Source organism: Syzygium oleosum, unplaced genomic scaffold, assembly GCF_021117445.2.
Source record: "Syzygium oleosum isolate NSW1041296 unplaced genomic scaffold, Sole_v2.1 Sole_v2.44, whole genome shotgun sequence".
Taxonomy (NCBI): domain Eukaryota; kingdom Viridiplantae; phylum Streptophyta; class Magnoliopsida; order Myrtales; family Myrtaceae; genus Syzygium; species Syzygium oleosum.
The window spans coordinates 872,157-895,778 of NW_026607528.1; the positions used below are offsets into that span (position 1 = coordinate 872,157).

General features: G+C 42.6%; 2 protein-coding genes across 3 annotated transcripts; both read right to left on the minus strand.

The window, feature by feature from the left end:
• Positions 1 to 8,711: 8,711 nt before the first annotated feature.
• Positions 8,712 to 10,218, minus strand: LOC130136256 (uncharacterized). Its single transcript, XM_056306465.1, has 2 exons — positions 10,126 to 10,218; positions 8,712 to 8,954 (listed from the first exon to the last, which is right to left on the minus strand). Exons 1-2 carry the CDS (start codon positions 10,216 to 10,218, stop codon positions 8,712 to 8,714), a joined length of 336 nt encoding a protein of 111 aa, XP_056162440.1.
• A 5,450-nt stretch (positions 10,219 to 15,668) lies between these two features.
• LOC115684209 (disease resistance protein RPV1-like) lies at positions 15,669 to 22,056 on the minus strand. 2 transcript variants are annotated; one of them, XR_008815225.1, is made up of 6 exons: positions 21,987 to 22,056; positions 21,221 to 21,890; positions 20,017 to 21,112; positions 18,811 to 19,083; positions 15,880 to 17,712; positions 15,712 to 15,777 (listed from the first exon to the last, which is right to left on the minus strand). XR_008815225.1 is itself a non-coding variant. In XM_056306408.1 (5 exons), exons 2-5 carry the CDS (start codon positions 21,781 to 21,783, stop codon positions 16,036 to 16,038), a joined length of 3,609 nt encoding a protein of 1,202 aa, XP_056162383.1. In that variant the 5' UTR covers positions 21,784 to 21,890; positions 21,987 to 22,056; the 3' UTR covers positions 15,669 to 16,035. The 2 variants fall into 2 exon arrangements, 1 of the variants encoding a protein (XP_056162383.1); XM_056306408.1 differs by having other exon boundaries at positions 15,669 to 17,712.
• Between the last annotated feature and the right edge of the window lie 1,566 nt (positions 22,057 to 23,622).

Here is a 23,622-nt window from a genome sequence, read left to right on the forward strand (position 1 = left end):
AGACTCTCACAAAGACATTATAGCTGGCTCCTCCTGAGTGGGTGGAATCATGGGTTTATATATTCAGTGTTACATTTAGATATTCTTGGCTAACGGGTTCCCCACCATCGAATAATTATTTAGTGATATCATTTACCTTTTTATTTCATTTGGTGTTTAGCTTTTTATTTCATGTTAACATTTTCGGCCACCACCAAAGTGCATTTTTTCTTCGCACAGTATTAAGCTTCTTCATAGCCTGAAATAATTAGACAATATTTAAAAAAAAAAAACTCAATGGCTTAGTGTGTGAGTGACTAACCACACCTCACCATTCTTTGATCAAAAGCTTACAAGTAAGAAGATTAAAATTGAACGTTCTATCACATGATCAACTAGTGATTTGAAATGGAATCCAGTATGATCGCTATCCAAAAACAGAAGGAAAGGAAAATCTAACAAGTTGTGTAATACACAAATTCAGAAGTAATTTAGAGTCGAAAGTTTCAATACACAGGTAAAACCTTCTTGCTCGAAGTCTCAATTATAGGATCACAATCACATGTCCTACGAAGTTGCCACTTCGAAGCACTAATAGTAAATTGAAAATGGAAAGCAACTATGTAAAGAGAACTTCCATCTAGTCCGAATCTTAACAAAGTTGTCGAAGAAACTTTAGAGAGAAATGACATCACAACAGAGTGTCTTATGGAAATGACATCACAACATCAACTTGGAGAAAAACTACATCTCTTGAGGAGATAAAATGTGCAATTATCTTAATGAAATAAAGCTCCATAGAAACAGGCTTTTAGAACTACCAGTAGACAAGATTGGGTCCAAAAGAAGCAGGCTCTCTCTGCCGAAGAAGAAATTCATATGTGAAATGAAATAAAAAATAGCATTCATCCGCCTTGACTATGGAGAGCTAATGTTATCCCCGATGTTAGAAAAACACAAGCACCGGCAAAATTTGTAATGTGAAACAAAATTTAGTAACAAGGAGCTCATTTCAATCCTAATGAGTGTACGTCTTGTGCTGATACCTGTTCTATTGGTACAAGTTGTGGACCCTGAAAGCCCAAAAATCTTCAATTAAAAGTTGGGGGGAAAGAGGAAAAATGAAAAGACCTGATAACTAGCAAGTTTCTGGGTAAAAGAGACAGAAAAAGGATAAGTGACTGCAACGTTTATATCCAGGATCAGAATATCTGCCCATATTATAGCCGTTATGGCATTTGCAAATTTGGTCCCGCTTGAAAATATGACAATCCTGTGCACTTGGCTTCATCAACCATGTCTGGACTAAATCAGCTATCATCAGTTGGCGACTCTACCACAACTGATGGGTGTATGATCGATGAAACAAGAAGGAAGTAAACCTCTCGGTGGCCAAGAAAGGGCCATTTCTAGTCCCGCACTTTTACGCACAACAATTTTATCATGTCTCTTGTCATCAATTCAATGCAAGTGCTTTATCGTAGCTGTCCATTTAATTTATGTTGGCAATTGTTCAATCAAAACTTTGTCAGTATAAACCTGGAGCATGAAAAGATTGCTGTGTTGAAGTCCACTAGATTGTAGCAAAGGCCGGATGATGAGGAAAACTTCTATGGTGCATCTGTTGTAATGTACAATATTACGGTGAGTCATACTAATTAAATATAACATCATAACCTAGGGTAAAATTGTTCTATGACATTACGATATATTATCGTAATCAAGTGCAAAAATAGTGTAACAGAAGTGTGCATCTAAAGATTTTCGGAAGATGAGTGGAATCAACCCTCAATTTACCCCTGTATCATGTTTGATTGCATAGGTTACATTTGTTGACCTAGATATTACGTTTATAGCATATATCATATCATATTCAGTGGATAGTATATTCACATCATATTCGACCTCTTGATGACCAATTTTGGATCACATAAACTTGGATGAGTTCGAATAAAAGCAAGGATACAATATCAAAGAAACTACAAAGGTAGCATAAAGTAATTAATGGACTGACAAACTGACACTTACTCAAAATAGTTCGTAGCATGCAATTAACATAATATTACTTGAAAATTTATAAAGTTTCATCCATAAGAAGTATGTGCCATCTAAATTTAACGGCTCGTGACTTTCATAAATTTTGTTCAAAGCCACACGTCAGGATATGAAGCTTCTTAGTGACTTTACTTGGTCTTTTTTACATCAATGTTTTATTTTATCTAAACCTTTTTTGAGTGTTTTAAATCTATTTTTCATTCTTTGAGTATGTTTGGGCTAGTGTGGGCTTTCCAGGTCTTTTAGGCCCCAACCGAACGTGGCTCAAGCCCCGCACGAACAATCGAAGAGCAAATAGAGAGAGGGAAACTAAGAGACCGAGAGGCGAGAGTTATGTCACGACATTCATTTATTAGTTGGAGCTTTTCAACCAAAACTTCTAGTATCTAACTGTATCACCCGTATACATGCCCAAAGAGTTGGGAGAAATGTCAAAACTAATGGATATTGAAACACGTTCCATCGACTGAAAAACCACATTTCCCGAGGAGATAAAAAAGCGCAGTTATCTTGTTGGAAACAAAGCTCCCTTGAAATTGGTTTTTAGGACTACCAACAACCAAGATTGGGTCCAAAAGAAATAGCCTCTCTCTCTGCTGAAGAAGAAATTCAAATGTGAAATGAGATAGAAAATAACATTCGTTAGCCTTTTACTCTGGAGAGATACTGTTATCTCCTATGTTATAAAAACACAAGAACCAGCAAAATTTGTAATGCAAAACGGAAGTTAGTAACAAAGGCGCTCATTTCAGTCCTAATGAGTGCACATCTTGTGCAGCTGTGCTGATGCCTGTTCCGTTGGTACAAGTTCTGCACCTTGCAAGCGCGCAAATCTTCAATTAAAATGAGGGGGGATGAAAAGACCAAAATACATTCCTATGCAGAAAGTTTATCCAGTATATCATTTCAATCCGAAACAAGTGCCCAAATCAGGTCCCCGCGCAAATTATGAAATCAAATTAAGCCAGCTACACGAGAGTTCTATGATGGATATCTTCAGTCCCCACATCAGAGCACAATCTGAAACAGCACTCTTCAGCTTCTCTCTTTTCGCGCGCGCGCGCGCGAGAGAGAGAGAGAGAGAGAGAGAGAGACTCAAGGGGAGAGTGATCAATCATTCAACTAAGAACATCTTCAAGCTCTCGAAGCAGCCTTATGAACAATGGTTTCCTTATCGATTTGGTGGCAACTTTTGTCAAACAAGATCAAGCAGCTTTTCCAGATTTGTTGCCCACGAGTTCAAGATGTCATTGCTGTCCTTTGTTGTCTGGAAACAGACAACTCCCATCGGCCGGTCTATCTTTGCCACTAGGGACTTGGAAAAACCATTTCGGGAAGATGCTTCTCAGCTTCCTATATGGTAAAATAGAACTAACGGGTCAGGCTGATAGAATATTATACAAGCTTATATAATTAGATTACATGGTCTCTTTATCATATGATAGGTGTTGATTAACAAACTGAGGCTTTTGAATAATTAAAGCACTCTAAAACAGCAGTGACAGACCCCAAAATGAGAGCTCTTTCCTAGAGTGATTTAGCTCCATAGATTTCTTAACACATTAAGAAAGCTCTATTAGCGAGATATATTTTTGCAACACAGGAAATGGTGAGTGTTAATACTGCCAAAGAAAGCTTGCCCTGCTATTTTAGCAAAATATAGCGGAGCTCCTCCCACCCTTCTAGAGCGCATTAGAATTTCAAGCTCCATGGGACGAGAAATGGTTTCACAATGCAGACAATGACACTTACAGGTACAACAAATTTATGAGCAGAAGTTGACTAAGCCAAGTGTACACATATATGTCGGTCAGAAATGTTTAAATAACAAAACTATGAAGAAAACATTCTCAAATCCATAACAAGCCTTTGGCCTTTCAAGGCACCAAAACCTCTTTTACACTATTTTGGAACTTGTATCCAAGTACAGCAACCATGCCCCAATCAGGGATCACAGGCAGAGAGGACGCTCAGGGTTAAATGAGGGGTCTAGGCAATCATTCATAAAGAGTGACATTGATAAAGAACATAAACAAATGTTCCACATAATCAGGACCTGGATACTGAGGCATAACAGCTCCGCAAGTCTCTTTAAGGTAATCCTCAAGTAGTACTTCAAAACGACAATAATGTTCTGCAGAAATAGAGTGAGTTGCATCTGAATGGTGATCCAACGAAAAGAAGAAAAATGACAAAGTTCTGTAATTACAATTTACATGTTCGATGATTCTCTGTCTAAGATTTTCTGCTGCCTTCTCAACAAGTGCACCTCCTAGCATGTTATCTCATTCTCAAATTCATCTTTGAAAGTGCTTTAAAGAAGAGTCCTCCATGACCAATTGTTTCAGCAGCAACCTGCGTTAAAATATCAGAGGCATGGTCGACCAAATTCTATGGCACATTATCGAGATATTGCAAAATGTACAACCAATCACCTAGAACAATTCAAAGATGGTACCTGAATTGGGGAATTTCTGAGAGATGTTTATCCTCTAAAGTGGCATTAAGAAGTCTTGACTGCATAGGATCATGTGGTGATAGAACTAAGGCTCAGTTCGTTTGGGGGAAAATATTCTCCTTTTGGAAAATATTTTTCCGGAAGTCATTTTCCTGGAAAATGTTTTCCCGGAACATAATTTTCCGGTGTTCGGCGATCAATATGAAAAAGTTTCGGAAAATATTTTTCACCGGCGACATGAGGCGGCGGCGGCGGCCGACTGGCGGCGGCGGAGGAGACGGTGGCGGCGGCCGGCGACCGGCGGCGGCGGCGGGCGGCCAGCGACCGGTGGCCAATGGTGGTTACCGGCGATCAACTTCCTCTCCCACGGAAAATATTTTCCCTCTCATGGGCAATTTTGCCTTCAATTTGGGGGAAAATGATTTCCTCTTCGTGAAAAGAGGAAATCATTTTCCTCAAAACAATGAAGGATTTGGGGGTGGGGAAGGAAAATGTTTTCCCACGGAAAACATTTTCCGCCCCCGAACACCGGAAAACGCTGAAAATATTTTCCGGAAAAATATTTTTCCGCAAACGAACACAGCCTAAGTACCATCAGATTTTCCTTAGGACCTGCAGTTAATTAAATCACAGAATGAACAGCTGTGCCTTTTGAAAAACTCAGTGAAGACTTAACAAGGAAAGAGCTTCACTGGTATCCACTGCTCTGGGTTGCCCTTCACTGATGGAATCTCATATATCGCCTTATAGTATCGACAAATCGCAAGGTAAACATTCTTAAGCGAGTAATACCTACACCTACATCGTTAACCACATAAATGCGGGGTAAACTGAGATGCGAGTTCAAATCCATCAAGTACATCTGGAACGTCAGAGTTTGCGATAGAGCTAGAAAGGAAGAAGAGCATGTGCCAGATATATAAAGCCATACAAGTTCATGGTTTGAACCACAACATGAACACCAGGTGGCGCTTGATCGGCAAAAACAAATTAGTTAAAAAGACAATGGACACAACATTAGAAAAAGCAAAACACCAATTTACCGTGTCGCGAGTCATAGTACATCCGTTTCAACTCCAGAAGCAACAATATCAGCTGGCGCTTCTTCCACAGTATCTTCACCTTCTTTAGGCTTTTTTCTTCTCTATGGAAGGATCTGCATCAAAAACTCGGGCAATGATCCTCCTGGAAAGGATATGTGCACGGACATAATCCTGGCCTAAGCACAAACGAACCTGCAAAATCCATTAATCCAGCGATCAGAAAACCAATCATAGTAATGGTGCATAAACGGCTAAAGGCAATACAAAAAACTCGTACTTGTTCGAGGATAAAAGGCGATTTTCTCCTCCTTTGCCTTCTGTGACAGAAAATGTAAAGGAAGAAGAAATATTGAAAATGTTCTTGTTGTATATATTCTGTACATGTACATGCCAATATTTGTAGTACAAAGAAAAGATCAAATAAAGAATAAACGAGATACATTTTCCTAATTAATCCCGATTGACTGCATCAATTAATCCTCAATCTTCGTGATTAGAATCAGAATCAAGAATCAAATCGGATCTTTCTCCAACACTCCCCCTCAAGCTGGTGGCTTATATAAGTCAAAGACACCTAGCTTGCTTAGAAGATACGCATGCTGTCTCTTGCACAAAAGCTTAGTGAAGATGTCTGCAGGCTGCTCCGCAATTCTGATTCCTCGAGTTGTAATAATCCCTTCTTGAATTTTTTCTCGAGTGAAATGACAGTCAACTTCTATATGTTTTGTTCTTTCATGAAAAACTGGATTTGCTGCTAATTTGAGTGCTGCATCATTATCACAAAATAGTTTACTCGCTCCATCAATTTGTACCCCAAGATCCGATAGCAAACCTCGTATCCAAATAATCTCGCAAATAGTTTTTGCCATAGCTCGATATTTTGATTCAGCTGATGATAAAGAAACAGTCGATTGTTTCTTTGTATTCCACGAGATTAAAGATCTTCCCAGTTTGATGCAAAAACCTGTGATAGATCTTCTGGTCCTTGGGCAAGTCACATAATCTGTATCACAATAAGCTGTCATTTCCATGTTGCAATCACGAGATAATAAGATTCCAAGTCCTGGACATCCTTTCAAATATTTCACGACTTTTAGTGCTGCATTCATGTGTGATTGTTTTGGGTTATGCATAAATTGGCTGAGTATCTGCACTGCATAACATATGTCGGGCCTGGTCATGGTGAGATAAATCAATTTCCCCACAAGTCGCTGATATCCTGATGGATCTCCAAGTAATGGATCTTCATTGGGTGACGTTGAGCTCTTATCATATTCAAGTGTTGTGAGCTTGACATTCTGTTCAATGGGAATAATAGCTGGCTTACATCCCGATAATCCTGCTTCAGATATGATCTCCAAGACAAACTTCCGCTGACTAAGACATATTCCCTTGTCGGATCTGGCTATCTCAATACCAAGAAAATATTTGGGAGGTCCCAAATCTTTGATATGGAAGGTAGAGCTCAAATAACCCTTAAATTTCTTAATAGCGGAATCATCATTTCCCATAATGAGTATATCATCAACGTATATCAATAAATAAATTGATGAAGTACCTTGGGTCCATGTGAACAGGGCATAGTCATGCTTGGGGTGCTTAAAACCTGCATTTGTGAGTGCAGTTGTGAATTTGGCGTACTACTGTCGAGAAGCCTGTTTGAGACCATACAGGGATTTACGGAGACAGCAAACCCGAGACTTCCCCTGTCTGCGTAAACCCTGTGGAAGTTCCACGTATATTTCTTCGTCCAGATCGCCATGAAGAAAAGCATTATGGACATCGATATGATGTAATTCCCAATTACGAAACGCAGCAACTGATAGAAAAGAGCGGACAGTGACCTCTTTGGGAATGGGAGAGAAGGTTTCATGATAATCAAAGCCTTCTCGTTGCGTGAATCCTTTAGCAACTAACCGAGCCTTGTAATGTTCAATGGAACCATCTGCCTTGTATTTGATTTTATATACCCATTTGTAGCCAATGGGTTTTCTATTTGGAGGCAGAGGAACTATATCCCAAGTATGATTATCCATAAGGGCACCCAATTCAGCTTCCATAGCTTGTTGCCATCGCAGGTCACATGCTGCTTCTTCATAAGATGAAGGTTCCTGTTCCTCAGATATGCAACTAATGTAGCACATGTATTTTGCTGACAGTCAATTAAAAGAGACATATGAAGATACAGGATATTGGGTACCTGGAGAATTCAGCGTGGGGCATATGTAGTCCTTTGTCCATGTAGGGGGACGAATTTGACGTCCGGATCGCCGAGGTGGTTCAGCAGTTGGTTGTTCCAATAATGAAGGAGATGACTGATCAATATGCTGCTATGGAGATGGAATCAATAAATCTTCCTCCTCGGTGGATGGCATAGGTGACTCCATCGTCTGGTTTGAGTATTCAGGAGCTTCTGGTGTTTGATCAGGAGAGACGAAAACATATGGTGAAGTCATACATAAATCTTCTTCAGATAAGAATTGATGATGTTTTGACTCCGATGCAGTTGTTTGGGAAGAATATGTCGATTCGTGAAATGGGAATATATCTTCATGGAAAACAACATCTCTGCTAACAAAGAACCTGCCTGTAGATATTTCCATAACCCTGTAACCTTTCTGGAGGAGAGGATATCCCATGAACACACATCGAATGGCATGAGGGTCCATTTTGTTTCGAGGACCCACATTTGTTGCATAACATAAGCAGCTAAAAACTCTCAGGTGTCCTATTTCCGGTTGTTTGTTGAAAAGCATTTCAAAAGGGGATCGTCCCTCAAGAATTCTTGTCACGCCTCGAACCCCAATGGGCTCGTGACACCCCTCCGAAGGTCGTATTGATCGCGACGTCCCAGGACGCGTCACCGACCCCAAACGAAACACCCAAAGTCGAATGCAGGCGGCAGCGAAATTTAAACAACTCAGATAATTAATAATGACAACAGGGTAGAACAAGCACGAATTAATAAACTCATAACATTAGCTTGAAATCACAAATATTCATACATTAGGCCTCTAGGGTTCAAATCTACCTTCATCGTAAAAAAGGAACAAGTGGCCGGGCAGACTACTAACTGCACAAAAAGGGACTCTACTAAAAAGGCTTGCAGGCCCAACTCCTAAACATCCCTATGGCGTCCAATCCGAATCGGACCCTGAAGATTCTGACTCCGTGTCCTAGTCGATCTTGATCGGCTCCTCCTCATGCTCGGACACTATAGGCTCCTTCTCGGGCTCGGGCTCGGGCTTGGATTCCTCTTCAAGCTCGGGGTCTGCAGGGGACCTAGGTTCAGGTTCGGGCTTCGGAACAGGCGCTGGTTCTGGACTAGGGTTCTCCGGTGGACTATCAGGATCCGACACCTCGCCATCGGGAGTAAACTTGTCCCAGGGCTCCCAATTTACCGCACCCTCGTTAGCATGCTGCAACCCCTCAAAACCTCGGATTGGCCCAGAATTTACCAACTTGACCCGATGGGACCAAGCCAAATAAGTATGGCGTTCCAGCTCCTCTAGTCCCACGTCTACCCAAATAGTGGTACGATGCCTAATATACGTCTCATCCGGGTTCGGTCAAGGATACTCGGTCTCCTCATGCACCGTATGCATGGGAACCCCAAAATGCCTAGGTGGCGACATGCTCAAGGTCGGGGATCTGAAAATGTTTGCACTACAGCAATGAGAATAAATCTCAATAAGCAGACAACCTATACCCCACCTAGGCCAATGCGTACCCAGACAAGTTTAACATGCAATTCATCAGCCAACACAATCAATTCCACACAACATACTTACCTCGCCTCGAACTACGTGCCAACTCTGCATATTAGAATATCCACCATAAAGCAATAGTAATTCAAGAATACATCATCGCCACTCAAATGCCATAATCATGTACTTTCAATCAATTCAATCACACTTAATTCGCATTCGTGATCGAGCAACTTTCTCACGACCCGCGCCACTGTGCCTCAGGTCCATTCTCACTACCCGCGCCACTGCGCCTCAGGCCCAATTTCACTGCCCGCGCTACTGCGCCTCAGGCTCAGCCCTCCGATCAATCCGGCCTCAGTCCCGCGTAACCACGCCTCAGGACATTTCTTTCTTTCCAATGACCCGCGTAACCTACGCCTCAGGTCTAACTCACCTTCCATAGCCCGCGTAAACACGCCTCAGGCTCAGCCCTCCAATCGATCCGGGCTTTTCTCATGCACATGTACCACAACACAAAATTCACCATTTCCTCAGTCGTATAATTCAAATTCAAATCACCACACTTTCATCAATGTCAATCTGACACGCCATAACACCCAATTCAAGTCATGCTTTCCACATCAGCCTACCGATCTGACATTCAAGCTGGCACATTCAAATATTCCATTTCACTCACAAACGCCACGACAACTCGGTCACGTCACCCATCTCATTCAATCACAAATGTAGCCACACAATCACCACCACAATAATTCATAAATTGAGCACATTCAATTTTACTAATCCTCGCCTAATTTAATCCCTAATCCGACACTAAATCACACCCTAAACAAGTCTAAACATACCCATTATACTAAATAGGGTTTAGGAAGTCACTTACTAGGTTTTGTCCAAGGAAAAATCGGCTCGGGCCTAAAATGGCCTGGGTGAACAGTGCTAGCTCGGCACTAGCGAGGGCGCGGGGCTCAGCCATGACTCGGCGCACGGCCCGGCGACTCAGCGCGGCGCTCGGCCACGGCCTAGGACGCTCGGCATGGCCGGGGGCGACTCGGCCACGGCCTGGGCTGGACGGGCGAGTGGCTGGCCACGGCTTGGGCGACTTGGCCTCTGGGCCGGGCCGGGCCGGGCGGCCGGGCTACCGGGCCGGGCTGGGGGCCGGGCCGGGCCGGGCCGGGGCGAGCCGCGATGGCGATGGTGACAAGGTGACTGCTGACGCGGCGGAGACGGCGGAAGGCGAAGAAGAAAAGGGAGGGAAGTCGCAACGACGACGGGGATGCTGAGCGACGGCGACGGCGGAGTTCAGGCATCGGGGCGATGCTGGGGAGCTGACTGGACGGCTGGACGGTGGATGGGACTGGTCGGATGTGGCGACAAGCGGCGGCGACCTCTGGTTCACTGGGAAACGACAATCGGCTCGAACGGCGGTTGGTCGGCACGGCAGTGCAAGGAGGCGACACGACGGTCACCCGGGGGCCAAGCGAAGCAGGTGAGTTGGCGGGGTGGACGGGAGAAGCGGCCGGAGTCGGCAGGCGTGGTGGCGAGCCGAGCTTGCGCGCCCGGGAGGAGAAGAAGACCGAGTCGGGGAGGAGCTGCTAGGCGACGCGGCGGCGCGACGACGGCGCGAGGAGGACGACGGCGTCAGCAGCTGGTGGGGTGGCATCAGGCGGAGGCGGAGGGACGATCGAGCGGCGGTCGGACGAGCAGGACAGAAGCGGAGTAGAACCAATCGAGCCGGGGGAGGAAGAAAGGAAGAAGAAGAAGAAAAGAAGAAAAAAGAGAAGGAAAAGAAAAGAAAGGAAGAGAGAGAAGGGGGGAGGGGACCTTGCATGGGGGAGGGAAAAGGGGGAGTGGACGGGCGTGCATGGGGCAGAGGGCGCAGACGCGGCAGAGGGAGGAGAGAGAGAGAAACAAAAGTCAACGTACTCGATCGCGATCCAACGGTCATGGTTCAAATCCAAAAACAATCCAACGGCCCACGAAAATCCTAATTAATAATATAGGAAAAAGGGCCCAAAGAAAATAACCCAAAACACACTACGAGGGAGGTCTACTAGTCCAAATCCGCATCCGGTCAAAAATTCACTTTTCCACTATTCCTGACAATATCGACTCTGGCCACAATAATATCGACACCGTCCAATTAAATTCGTCCCCGAACTCCGAGAAATTCGACACCAAAGTTTGGGCTCTAAATAACGGCCAAATTCGATCGAGTGCGATTTTAGCGAAATCTCTAATTTAAAAATAATAACCCAAGAGTGATCAGTTCCGGACGAGATTTTATTATAAGCGCACTGACAAATTACACGTTCTATAAATCCCAAAAATGGGCCGAAATTCGAAACGTCACAATTCTAGTTGACATGTGATTAATCAAATAAGCCGCCGTGACCACACAATCACCCCAAAAAATTTCAGGAATAGATGCTTGATACTTTACGGCTCGAGCTACTTCTAAGAGATAACGATGTTTGCGCTCTACAACCCCATTTTGTTGAGGAGTGTAGGTGCAAGAGGTTTCATGAAGTATCCCATGAGAAGCAAGGTAAGAATTGCACTATGTAGTGAAAAACTCGCGTCCATTGTCTGTTTGAACTTTATGGACAGACTTGTCGAATTGATTTTTAATTAAGGAAAAGAAATTCAACAATTTAAAGAATGTTTGACTCTTGGATTGCATGAGGAAAACCCAAGTAGCACGAGTGTGATCATCTACAATTGTTAAGAAAAAACGAGACCCATCATGATTTGAAGTATGATAGGGACCCCAGATGTCTACATGAAGCAGAGAGAATGCATCAGTAGCTCGAGATGTGCTTATCGGAAATGGTGCTCGTGATTGTTTTGCCAAAGGACAAATTTGACAATTTGAATGAGGAAAAAGAGAATGAGTCACCAAAAAGCGTTGATGAAAAAGAGAGAAAATACCACTATGACCCAAATGTTGATGAAAAAGAGAATTTTTATTGCTAGTGGTAGCATTACATGAAATGCTTTTATTGAATAATGAAATATCAAAGCCCTTTGGAAAGTTGATCCAAAAATACAATCCTTGTGCAACACTACCCAAGCCCATCATGTTGCCAGTCGAATGGTCCTGAAAGAAACAGTTTTCGAAATTGAATATGACATGACAAGAGTTGTCTTCACAAATCTTGGAAACTGATATAAGGTTGAATTCAAATTCATGAATGTTGCCATTTGGACTAAGATGAACTGTTCCAATTTTGGTGACATGAGTGACAGTACCATTTGGAAGACGAACAGATGCATCAGGATTTGTTTTGTGGTGATCAGAAAACATTCGCTCATCACAGATTATGTGGTCACTAGCGCCAGAGTCGATTATCCATGCATCAACTAAAATGCTATCATTCTTGGGAAAAGAAGTACCTGAAAAACTTGCTGCCTTGTCTATAATCTTTAATTGATTCAATGCCCTCATGATATGCTGGTATTGATCATTAGTAATAGTCTGATTTGCCCTATCAGTCCCTTGTGTCAAAACTTGATAAGCAGAAAAATCTTTCTCCTTTTTCTCTTTATCATTCGGTTTTTTATGTAACTTCCAACATGTATCAATAGTGTGATGTGGACGTTTGCAATAATCACAATATTTACCTTTGTTTTTAAAATTTTGTCCATTTCCTCTAGCTGACTTGGCGCTTCGTGGACCATATGATTTGAAATTCGGAGCTGTTGTGGCTTGATGGAGGCCACCCGAATCACCCGCATGGATGGCTGAATGAGAGCCGTCTAATCCCTTCTTGTAATATGGACCGTCCATCTTTGAAACCCTATTATTTGGGTCTTCTTCATCCCAGTGACTAGAATTTCTGCTATGTCTCCCGATGGAGGTCTGAGCTCGTGGCGGCAGTGGCGATCCCAGGGCGTTCGACGGTCGCTGTGATGTCCCCGCCGAAGCAGCGAGCGTCACGCTCTCTCCTATCTTCACGTACTCCGTCGTGGCCAGCCGCTGGTTCTCTTCTTGCACCGCCAGCTAATAGATCCGCCCAAGCGGAGGTACGAGATCCATGGCAAGGATTTGGGAACGAAATGGTGAGTAACTTTCGTTTAGAATCAACAAAAAACGGGTTACCTTCTCTCTTTCTCAAATCTTTCTGTACTGTTCTAGTGTCGATTCAGGTCCTTGAAGTTCCTCCTCAGCCGCCTCGAGCTCGTTCCATAAAGCCGAGAGTCGGTTGAAGCAAGTGGTAACCGAGAGGTTCCCTTGCTTCAACTCCGATATGGCCTGTGTGAGCGAGAAATGCTTCACCCGATCCATTTTTCCATACATTTCCCGAATGTTATTCCACATTTTCTTTGAGTCTTCGGTCGGTGGGAGGCCGGCGGCGACGTCGGGGGCTATGCAATTCCCAATCCAAGTGTGAACAAGTCGGTTGCATTTGCGCCAATATCGCTGTATCCGATCATCGGTCGGGAAAGGCATGGTTCCGTCGATGAATCCGTCCTTGTCCTTGGTCACAAGGGCTCGTCGGAGATCCCGAGCCCATGTGTTATAGTTATCAGGACCGGTGAGCTGCAAGTTAATAAGCCGGAGCTCCGGTCCGTCGGCCGGCGATATGTCGCCGGGTTCTGGACGGCCGCTGGCTGCCGGAATGGCGTACGAGTAGAAACTAGGTTGTAGTCCCGGGTAGGGATCCATCCCTTGACCCGGTAAAGTCAAATCGGATCTAGTCGGCTGGGCTTCTTGGGTAACACCAAGTCCGGTATTCGCATTTCCTACGAATGAGCTGTGTTGGCCCCATTGCTAATTGGGCCCAACAGCCCATTGACCTTGCACTGGTATCCATTGTATTGGCGGCCACTGGACATGACTGGAAGGCTCGATTGAAGTTGGTGCTGGAGTCGAGGGATGTTGTATCGGGTCATCTTGGTCTGATTTTTTATTCTGAGGTGAATTGTTGGACGATTCCTCCATCACAGGTAGGGCCGTTTGTTGGTTTTCACTGGTTGGTGGTTTTTTTTGTTCTGACTTTTTGGCATGTATACAGGTGTTTGAATTCCTACCCGAAGTGCTAACTCGTTTTGCCAGGTGAGATTTGCAACAACGAAATTAGAGAGCTATCGGGGGCAATTCGGAAGAATTTGCAGAAGCTAGGTCAGAACCGAAGGCTCTGATACCATGACAGAAAATGTAAAGGAAGAAGAAATATTGAAAATGTTCTTGTTGTATATATTCTGTACATGTACATGCCAATATTTATAGTACAAAGAAAAGATCAAATAAAGAATAAACGAGATATATTTTCCTAATTAATCCCGATTGACTGCATCAATTAATCCTTAATCTTCGTGATTAGAATCAAGAATCAAATCGGATCTTTCTCCAACATTCTGCCCCAAAAAGTTTCTACCAGCTAAGTGGGTTATGGTGGAAACTCAATTTGTTGCTACTGAGGCGATGAAGACTCGCCGACATCAATCAATTCTCACTTCATAAGTAAGTGTAGATTCAAGTACCCTGCCAGAAAGGATATCATCAGGCTAATCTATTTGCTTTTTGACATATTTTTCTTTGTATACGTACATAAACACAGGCGCCCCCATTAAACTCCCACAGGGAATATGAACCCCAACCTTCCATCATTCAAGGAAGAAGAAAGAAGAAGAAGAAGAAGAAGAAGAACTAACCAGGCGAATCAGCATGACAATTGCTAAAGGACGACTCAATCAAAAGATCCAACCCATCTCGATCCACATGCAGAAATCGGAAGGCGAGCTCGAGAAAATCGGCAAAAAGGTCTGCGAGCGCAATCGCTGTGGAGAGCCCCTAAGGGGAAGGAAAAGAAGGGGAGAGGAAGAGCACTGGGCGAACCCCTCGCTCGCGAGGAACTCTCCGCTCCTGTCCTCTCTCCTCTCTGAACGCGCACCGACGGAAGAGCAATCGGAGGAGATCCGAAACACCTTCAAGTGAAACTCCCCGCTGGCCCGACCTCCCCAGCTCAGCAGATCCCCCACCGCCGCCGCCGCCGAATCCGCAGCATCTCCGCCGCCGCCTGGAAGTGACGATGCTTCAGTCTCTCTCGGGCGTTAGCAACTGCTGGTGATGACTAATAACGAGCAGAAGAGTAAAAAGACCGCGGGGTGACAGGATAAACGGTGCGAATCTCGTAAGCCTCGACAGAACCCGATGAATCCCCAGGGGGATCGTGAGCGCCATCCATAAATCCGGCAGCATGATCTCTCTCTCTCTCTCTCTACATTGCCTAACGTGTTCTTGTGCTCCCCGCATCCAGAAGTTCCCTGAATCATCCACAAAAGAGAGAATTGCGGTTGATGAGATATCGCGGAACAATTGAAAAAAAGAAGAAGGAAGAAAAGAAACCAATTCAAGCAATCGAGGAAAAGTGAGCGAATTCGCGCCATTCCCAGAGTGCAGGATTTCGATCGTCCCACCTTTAAGAAAACCGAGATGGCTACGGGTCGAAGGCGAGGGGATGTTTCTTGAAGAGCTGCTTGTTCTCTCAACGTCTTGTGATTTCCACAGCGTAGATATGGACCAGGATGCCTGGTATTAGAAGAAGCAAACAGAAGATAGATAAAAAGTTCAACTCAGCCGTGCGAACAAAACAAACACGCTATAAGATGGCCGCGAACGAGCAGAAAATACCTTCAAATGCGGAACTTGCGGAAAGATAAATAATTTAGAAGTCTGGTGCTCGTATCGTGTCGAGGATGAAATGACAAATGACAAGTTATTTCCCCAAAGGGCACCCTTTTCAACACACAACACACAATAGCCTTCAGATGTTTTGATCTGGAAAGATCAGGCGATCGTGCGAGATATCCAGCATCCTGCATCCTCCAATTTTTTGATCGAGTCGGGAATCTCTCTCAACGAGCAGCATTCCTCTAATAACAAGTACCGCAGAGACACGAGAGAGCCTATGGAGCTGGGTATGCGGGCTAACGATACACAAGAAGAGGCATTAAGAGTCTTGAGCATTCTCAGAGAATCAATGGATTCAGGTAATTCTTCAATCCCAGTTTCAGATAGGTCCAGTTCAGTCAATGATGCCAATTTTCCGATCGAGTCAGGAATCTCGCTCAACGAGCAGCATCCCTTTAATGACAAGCACTGCAGAGACACGAGGGAGCCTATGGAGCTGAGTATGCAGGCTAACAATTCACAATAAGAGGCATTAAGAGTCTCAAGCATTTTTAGAGAACCAATGGATTCAGGTAATTCTTCAATCCCTGTTTCAGATAGATCCAGTTCAGTCAATGATGCCAACTTTCCGATCGAGTCGGGAATTTCTCTCAACAAGCAACATCCCTCTAATGACAAGCACTGCAGAGACACAAGGGAGCCTATGGAGCTGGGTATGCAGGCTAACGATTCACAAAAAGAGACATCAAGAGTCTCGAGCATTCTCAGAGAACCAATGGATTCAGGTAATTCTTCAATCCCAGTTTCAGATAGGTCCAGTTCAGTCAATGATGCCAACTTTCCGATCGAGTCGGGAATCTCGCTCAACGAGCGGCATCCCTTTAATGACAAGCACTGCAGAGACACGAGGGAGCCTATGGAGCTGGGTATACGGTCTAACAATTCACAATAAGAGGCATCAAGAGTCTCGAGCATTCTCAGAGAACCAATGGATTCAGGTAATTCTTCAATCCTTATTGCAGATAGCTCTAGTTCAATCAATGATGCCAACTTTCCGATCGAGTCGGGAATCTCCCTCAACAAGCAACATCCCCGTAATGACAACCACCGCAGAGACACGAGGGAACCTATGGAGCTGGGTATGTAGGTTAACGATACACAACAAAAGGCATCAAGAGTCTCGAGCATTCTTAAAGAACCAATGGATTCAGGTAATTCTTCAATCCCTGTTTTAAATAGGTCCAGTTTAGTCAATGATACCAACTTTCCGATTGAGTCAGGAATCTCCCTCAACGAGGAGCATCCCCGTAATGACAACCACCGCAAAGACACGAGGGAACCTATGAAGCTGGGTATGTAGGCTAACGATACACAAAAAGAGGCATCAAGAGTCTCGAGCATTCTCAGAGAACCAATGAATTCAGGTAATTCTTCAATCCCTGTTCCATTTAGGTCCAGTTTAGTCAATGATGCCAACTTTTCGATCGAGTCCGTAGATTCTGGAAGTTGAGCAAGATCTTCGTAGGAGGCATTCTCCAACTTCATCAAACAATCTCTCGGAATAGGAATGTCTTGTATAGCAGTATCATTTAAGAAGAGCTCCCTCAATTCTTCCATCCTACCCACTCGTGCCGATAGCTTCTTCAGTTTTTTACACCAACTAACATCCAATGAGACGAGGGTCTTGATATCCTTGATAGAATGATGAATCTCTTCTAGATTGTTACATCCTCGAAGGATCAAAATCTCCAAGCTTTTGAAATCGGACAAGTCGGGAGTTTTTCTCAAAGATTGACAATATGAGAGCTTGAGAACTTTGAGTTCAGTTGACATCTGAAAGAAAGAAAAAGTAACTAAGTGATATTGAACCTCTACAACGTGTGAATTTCCACTGCTCCTCGTTTTCTTTAGACTTTTTAAAATTTCCTCAAATTACTCATGCTCCATTACTCCTTCACAATTGTCTTATTTAATTTTATATATTTCTTGTAGTAGCGTTTGGCTACACCAACATATAAACATTTTTTATACGTATCCATTGCAAAAACAATGTTAAGGATATACAAGTGCTGACTGCATTTATTTTTGGATAACATTTCAAAGAAAATATATGTTTATTGAATAGACATGAGCAAAATTTATAATCAAAGAAGTAGATGACGAATTCAAATGGAAGAGACATAAATTCACTGGGCGCCATATTTTCCTTCAATAGTATGAAAATAAGAGAAACGGCTAGTTTAATTATGAAAAAAAATTACATTTTGTATGTACAAAATATAAAAAATGTTATATCAAAAAATATGAAAAGCCATTGGAATGATAATTTTATCACTCTTTCAACATTACTAAGTTATAATTGTGTTATACAGTGACTTCAATAATCAACAAATATAATGAACAAAATTTTATGTGCAACAAGTCAGAGCAATTCATAAATTATTCCATAACTCTATGATAAAAATGAATTTATAATTTCAGTATGTATGTGCAACAGAAGTCACTGTCATGGAGTTTTTGTTTCTCCATGAAAGAAGATCGATATAGACATATAGCAAGAATCTCTAAAAGGACCAACTTTGCATGGGGAGAAATTAACTTAGAAGCCTTAAACCGTTTAGATTAAAAAAAATCAAGATAGGCACATTGTTGTAATTAAAATTTTAATAGATATATGTTAATTAATATAGTTAATTTTTTTTCTAGTATATCTAATGCTAAGCATGACAGGTTGTAAAGATATTATCAATTTAAGATATTAAGGGGCAGAAGCTTATATTTAGGTGCCTATAAATTCCTCTTATATTAAGAAAATCCTTAATCTGAGGAAGGATATTAAATCTTTCAGAAAGAAAGGGAGGAGAACTTGGGCTTATTGCACCCGTGTACAATACGTGATAATGCAGGAGATGTGCCTTTTCTACTTTTTACCTTGAGTGGATCCCATCCTCTCCAGTTCTCTGAAATTTGAGTCCGCGACATATCGAGCACGACTAATTTCTTCGCATGAAAGCTGGCCACTTCTAAATCCAAGTGACAATCGTCGCACTCAAGCCATCTTAATTGAGGAAGCACGATTCGGAAATCTGCGGTGAACTTCGCATTGGTCATTTTAAGGAACCTCAAGTTGGTCAGTTCTTTAAATTGTTCCGCTGTGTAACTTCCTCCCTTGTCAAGATGAATGACCTCAATCTTGCTAGTGCCCTGCAATAAGGAAAGTGTGTGGACCGTAAGTTTTGAATGATGAGATGAGACCAACTGTATATAAGAAAATATGAACTCATTTCAATTTGTTCATACTATTACGGTGTTGGCTTCTCACTTTCAACTTTGGGAGATGACAAGTTATGATTGCGTATTATTTATCTAATTAATGTAAAAATCCGAAGCTTGAGAGGGTGCTTTTGACCTTTTCCTCTTCTAATTATGCCCCTTCGCAATTTTCACTTCTTGAACTCCCGAAGCTGCATCTTTTCACAATTACAATAGATGGCCTCTCTTTTGCACACGCTACTTTGAATATATCTATCGAAATTCATGCCCTTTATATGGGAAACATCACAACCCATACTCATCATTTATATGTAAAACAACACGACTCTTACAATCCAAATACGTATATCAAACTTGCCACGAGAACATGTATCAAAGTTAAAAATCCCAATTGTACAATCTCCCTTTTTTTTTTCCTGATGTACCTTGCTTGCAATTCTCAATAGCAAAAGGAAGACTCACAAGAAATCAAAAGAAGAATCCAAAGATCAAATATGTGCATCAGACACCCGTGTGGGAAAAGCATGGCTACCAACAATTCACAGATGCTAGGTTTTCCCTGAAAGTGCTTTATCAAACATTATGTTTCTATAGTTTTGTTGTTGCGTTGAAGTTACCAAAGGAGAGTGTCCTCATCACAATACTACGAGGTAAAGCTATATACATATACATTTATATAACAAAGAAGATGCTCCTAGATTGTGTCCTAGAATCATGCAAGAAGAACAATTAACCGAAAGAGCTCTTTTGCTCATAGAAGCCACAAGTTTTGGGGACTCAAGATTGACAATAATTTTTATCTCAAACAAGAGAGAGAAGATGGACTCACATTCACTAACTAAAATAAGTATAAAAAATTCTTACCTTGTTGCTTTCAAGCACATCCATAGCTTCCTCATTAATCCATAATCTGCTACGCTCTTGAGGCTCCTTCGGGTTTTCTAGACGAACAATTTCCCTTCCAAGATCTCTCAATTGATCATGCATCCTTAGATAGCCGTGCTTGTCAATTTTAATTAGGGACATAAGACTCAATACTTCAATCCCTTTCCTTGGGAAAAAATCACAACTTTCCCACATATAAGTCGGATATTGTTTAGATGATCCGATAAAAAAACATGCAATATCCAAAAATATCTGTTGGTCCTCATAATCTAATGCGTTGTAACTTATCCTCAATGTCTCTTGCACTTTCTTATGAGGTACTTTCTTCAATTTCTTTAATGTATCTTTCCATGCTTCTTTTGTCTTTCCACATAAGAATGAGCCTATAACTTCAAGAGCTAAAGGAAGCCCCTCGGTAGTACATACGACATCACGAGAGATATCTTCATAATCACTCAGAGGAGAATCCTTTCGAAATGCATGTCTACTGAATAAAATCAATGATTGATTAGAAGGCAACTCCTTGAGTTCATACTTGTGGGCTGCCCTAGCCTTGTCAAGAATACTCTTATTTCTAGTTGTGATGATGACTATACTTCCTGTTTCAAACCAACTGCCATCTCCGACCAAAGCTTTCAAGTGAGCACAATCATCAATATCATCGAGAAGAATAAGGACTTTCTTACCTGTAAATCGAGATTTGATAACTCCGATTCCCGCATCAACGTTAGACACATCACAAGAACTTCTTATTATGTCAGAAATGAGCTGCTTTTGTATGCATTCAATACCATTACGCTGAGATGTTTCTCGAATATTCGCCATGAAGCTAAGATACTCAAAATGACTAGAGAGTTTGTTGTATAACACCTTTGCAAGAGTTGTCTTACCAATGCCGCCCATTCCGTAGATTCCGATAATCCTTGTACCATTGAATTTATCATCTATCCAGCTCATAATTTCTTCCACGGGATCATCAATTCCCACCAATTGTTCAGGAACATGTAGCATAAAAAGTCTTTTTAACTCGCTCATAACTTTTCTGACAACAATTTTAACCAATATTCCTTCATGCCTGTCAAATAACAACGAATTTTATTATAAAATGGGAATATTTATATTCATTTTCAAGAATGATCTACTTATGAGAAATTAAAAAATGTTCTAGTGGAGAATAATCTACCCGTTATCAATTTTCTCTGATTCCCATCCTTTTAGGGAACTAATTTCTTCAAGCGCTTCTTCCCATTCCTTCACAACCATCTCGCCCAAATTCCCTTTATGTGCATTGATTGCAACTGCCCATCTCCCCGTGAGATGTCGCAACTGCGAGGGTTCCACTTTGTAAAATATGGGCAACACTATTTGCCCTTTGCTTCTCTTGCACTTCAACATATGCGCCAACTCGCGAAGGCACCATTTGCTTGAACTGTAGTTCTCCGAGATAATTGGGATTGAGATTATAGACTTTGTAATACAGCAAAGAAGCTCTGGACCAATCTCCTCACCAACATGGAGCTCATTGTCATCTCTGAAGACATGAATTCCTGCATCGACAAGGCTAGTATAGAGATAATCAGTGAAGCCTTTGCGAGTGTCTTCCCCTCTGAAGCTCAAGAACACTTCGTAATCATTTCCCTTCGGCCTTTTGGTTCCGCCTTCATAATCACTTACATGTGGAGAGGTCGATGAGGAAGAGGGCTTGTGGATCGGATATTCTGAATGAGTGGGTTCTTTTCTTTTCATCTTGAGAGGATTGTAAAAGAGATTGATGGAGAAGGAGACAGAGGGGAGATTTATGGATTCCCAAATCTGGGAATAGCAAAAATGTCTCGCAGGACTCAAACTTGGATCTACATTCAAACAACAATAGAAATTCTCAGACAACTCATCAGAAAAAAGGAGCAATCAAAGCAGGAAACGGAGAAGGGCAAGGAGTTGTCAACTACCTGAGGAGTGTTCAAACAACACAACCCACCCACTGCTGTGATCTCCCCCGATGCTGAGCCTTGGACGTTGGATTACTGTCACGCCCCGAATCCTATGAGCGCGCGATCATCCCTTCGTGATCGTAATGTACGCGACATCCCAGGACTTGTCGCCAACTCAATCGAAACACTAACGAGCAACGCATGCGGAAGCAACCTCGAACTCTCCATACAACATATAAACAACGGGATAGTAAAGAGACAAAGAATACACATCAACAAAACACTTTTATAAACATAACATCGATTACAACACATACATTTGCAAGCCTTCTACAATGCCACTATCTACGAATCACGCACAACAACAAGGATCGGGTGGTTGGTAAGCTTAACTCCTCTACAAAAGGGGCACTCAAAAGATGGGGTAACTCGACCTATCCTCAATCCCCGTAGTATCCTGGCAGCGTCTCCGGATCAATCACGGTCGCGGGTCTAAAATAGTTTGGTCATACAACCATGAAAACACTTCTCAATAAACAACTATCTAAGCCTCGCTTAGGCCAAAGCGTGCCTCCGAACAATTCTAAACATGCAATACCGACATCCAACATGTCATAACAATCATAGACACCCTTACCTCGCCTCGGCACATACGTGAGCTCTGCACGTTAGAATATCGCCATAACATGGCCAATTGCCCATTAAGCATACGCAAAGCAATTCATGGCATGATCAAGCATAACATGGTTAATAATCCAGACGTGCTCATCAATTAACTCAGGCAAAGCATTCCCCAATACAAATCGCACTCATTAAGTCCAGATTATTAACGACCCCTCGGGCCACCGAACTCCCGCCGGTCTTCTCACGTAACCAGGCATCGTCCCGCTACGACGGCGACGGCATCGTCTGAAACCCTCGCCCAGATGGCATTCCACAAAGGAGCATCGATCCGGCCTCCACCGCGATCGGCAACGTCTAGAACTCCCGCCTAGATGGCATCCGAACCCCCGTCGGGCGTCGTCTAGAACCCCCGCCTAGACGGAACGTGTCGTGACCATGCACACACTCAACAACCATTACCGATTCTTATCTTTATGAATTAACCAAATGCCAACTAAGCCTACATTCATCAATTAAAAAGCCTCGCCTTTCTTTTGTAACAAAATCTCCGAAAAGTCCCCGAGAGAGAGAAAAACCGAGTATGCATAGAATCGGGGCCAAATTGGGCAGTTGTGCAGTGACCGAAATCCGTTTGAAATAAATAGTAAATCAACTCCAAAAATTCTGATATTTGGATATGTTGTATAAAACATCTTGATAAACATTTTTCATGAGGGATGTAAAATCTAGTTCTAACTGTAAACACCTCATTTTGACACTCAAATCCAGACAGAATCCGATTCGCTCGGACAGCCCCTCAGACCATCAAAATACAACTCATTCAGTACCCAAATTACTTTGGAAAGCTCTGAAATTATTATATGTCATGGACACGAATGTTCTTAACAATTTTTGTGAGGGAAGTTTGTTGAAAAGAGGTCTGGAAAAATTTATAGAAAATCGGAAAGACCAGAAGGTCGGGTGAACAGTAAATCCGGTAGACTGAATACGGTCCAAAAATGGACTTACGAATGACCCTAAATGATCTCCA

Coding starts and splice junctions, on each gene's coding strand:
- LOC130136256 (XM_056306465.1), bottom strand. CDS start 10,218: ATGGCTGAGCCCCGCGCCCTCGCTAGTGCCGAGCTAGCACTGTTCACC. Junction 8,955..10,125: donor TTTTCCTTGGACAAAACCTA/GTAAGTGACTTC, acceptor GAGGGGTTGCAG/CATGCTAACGAGGGTGCGGT.
- LOC115684209 (XM_056306408.1), bottom strand. CDS start 21,783: ATGAAAAGAAAAGAACCCACTCATTCAGAATATCCGATCCACAAGCCC. Junction 19,084..20,016: donor ATGTGCTTGAAAGCAACAAG/GTAAGAATTTTT, acceptor TCCTTATTGCAG/GGCACTAGCAAGATTGAGGT. Junction 17,713..18,810: donor GAGGATGGGATCCACTCAAG/GTAAAAAGTAGA, acceptor TCTTTCTTTCAG/ATGTCAACTGAACTCAAAGT.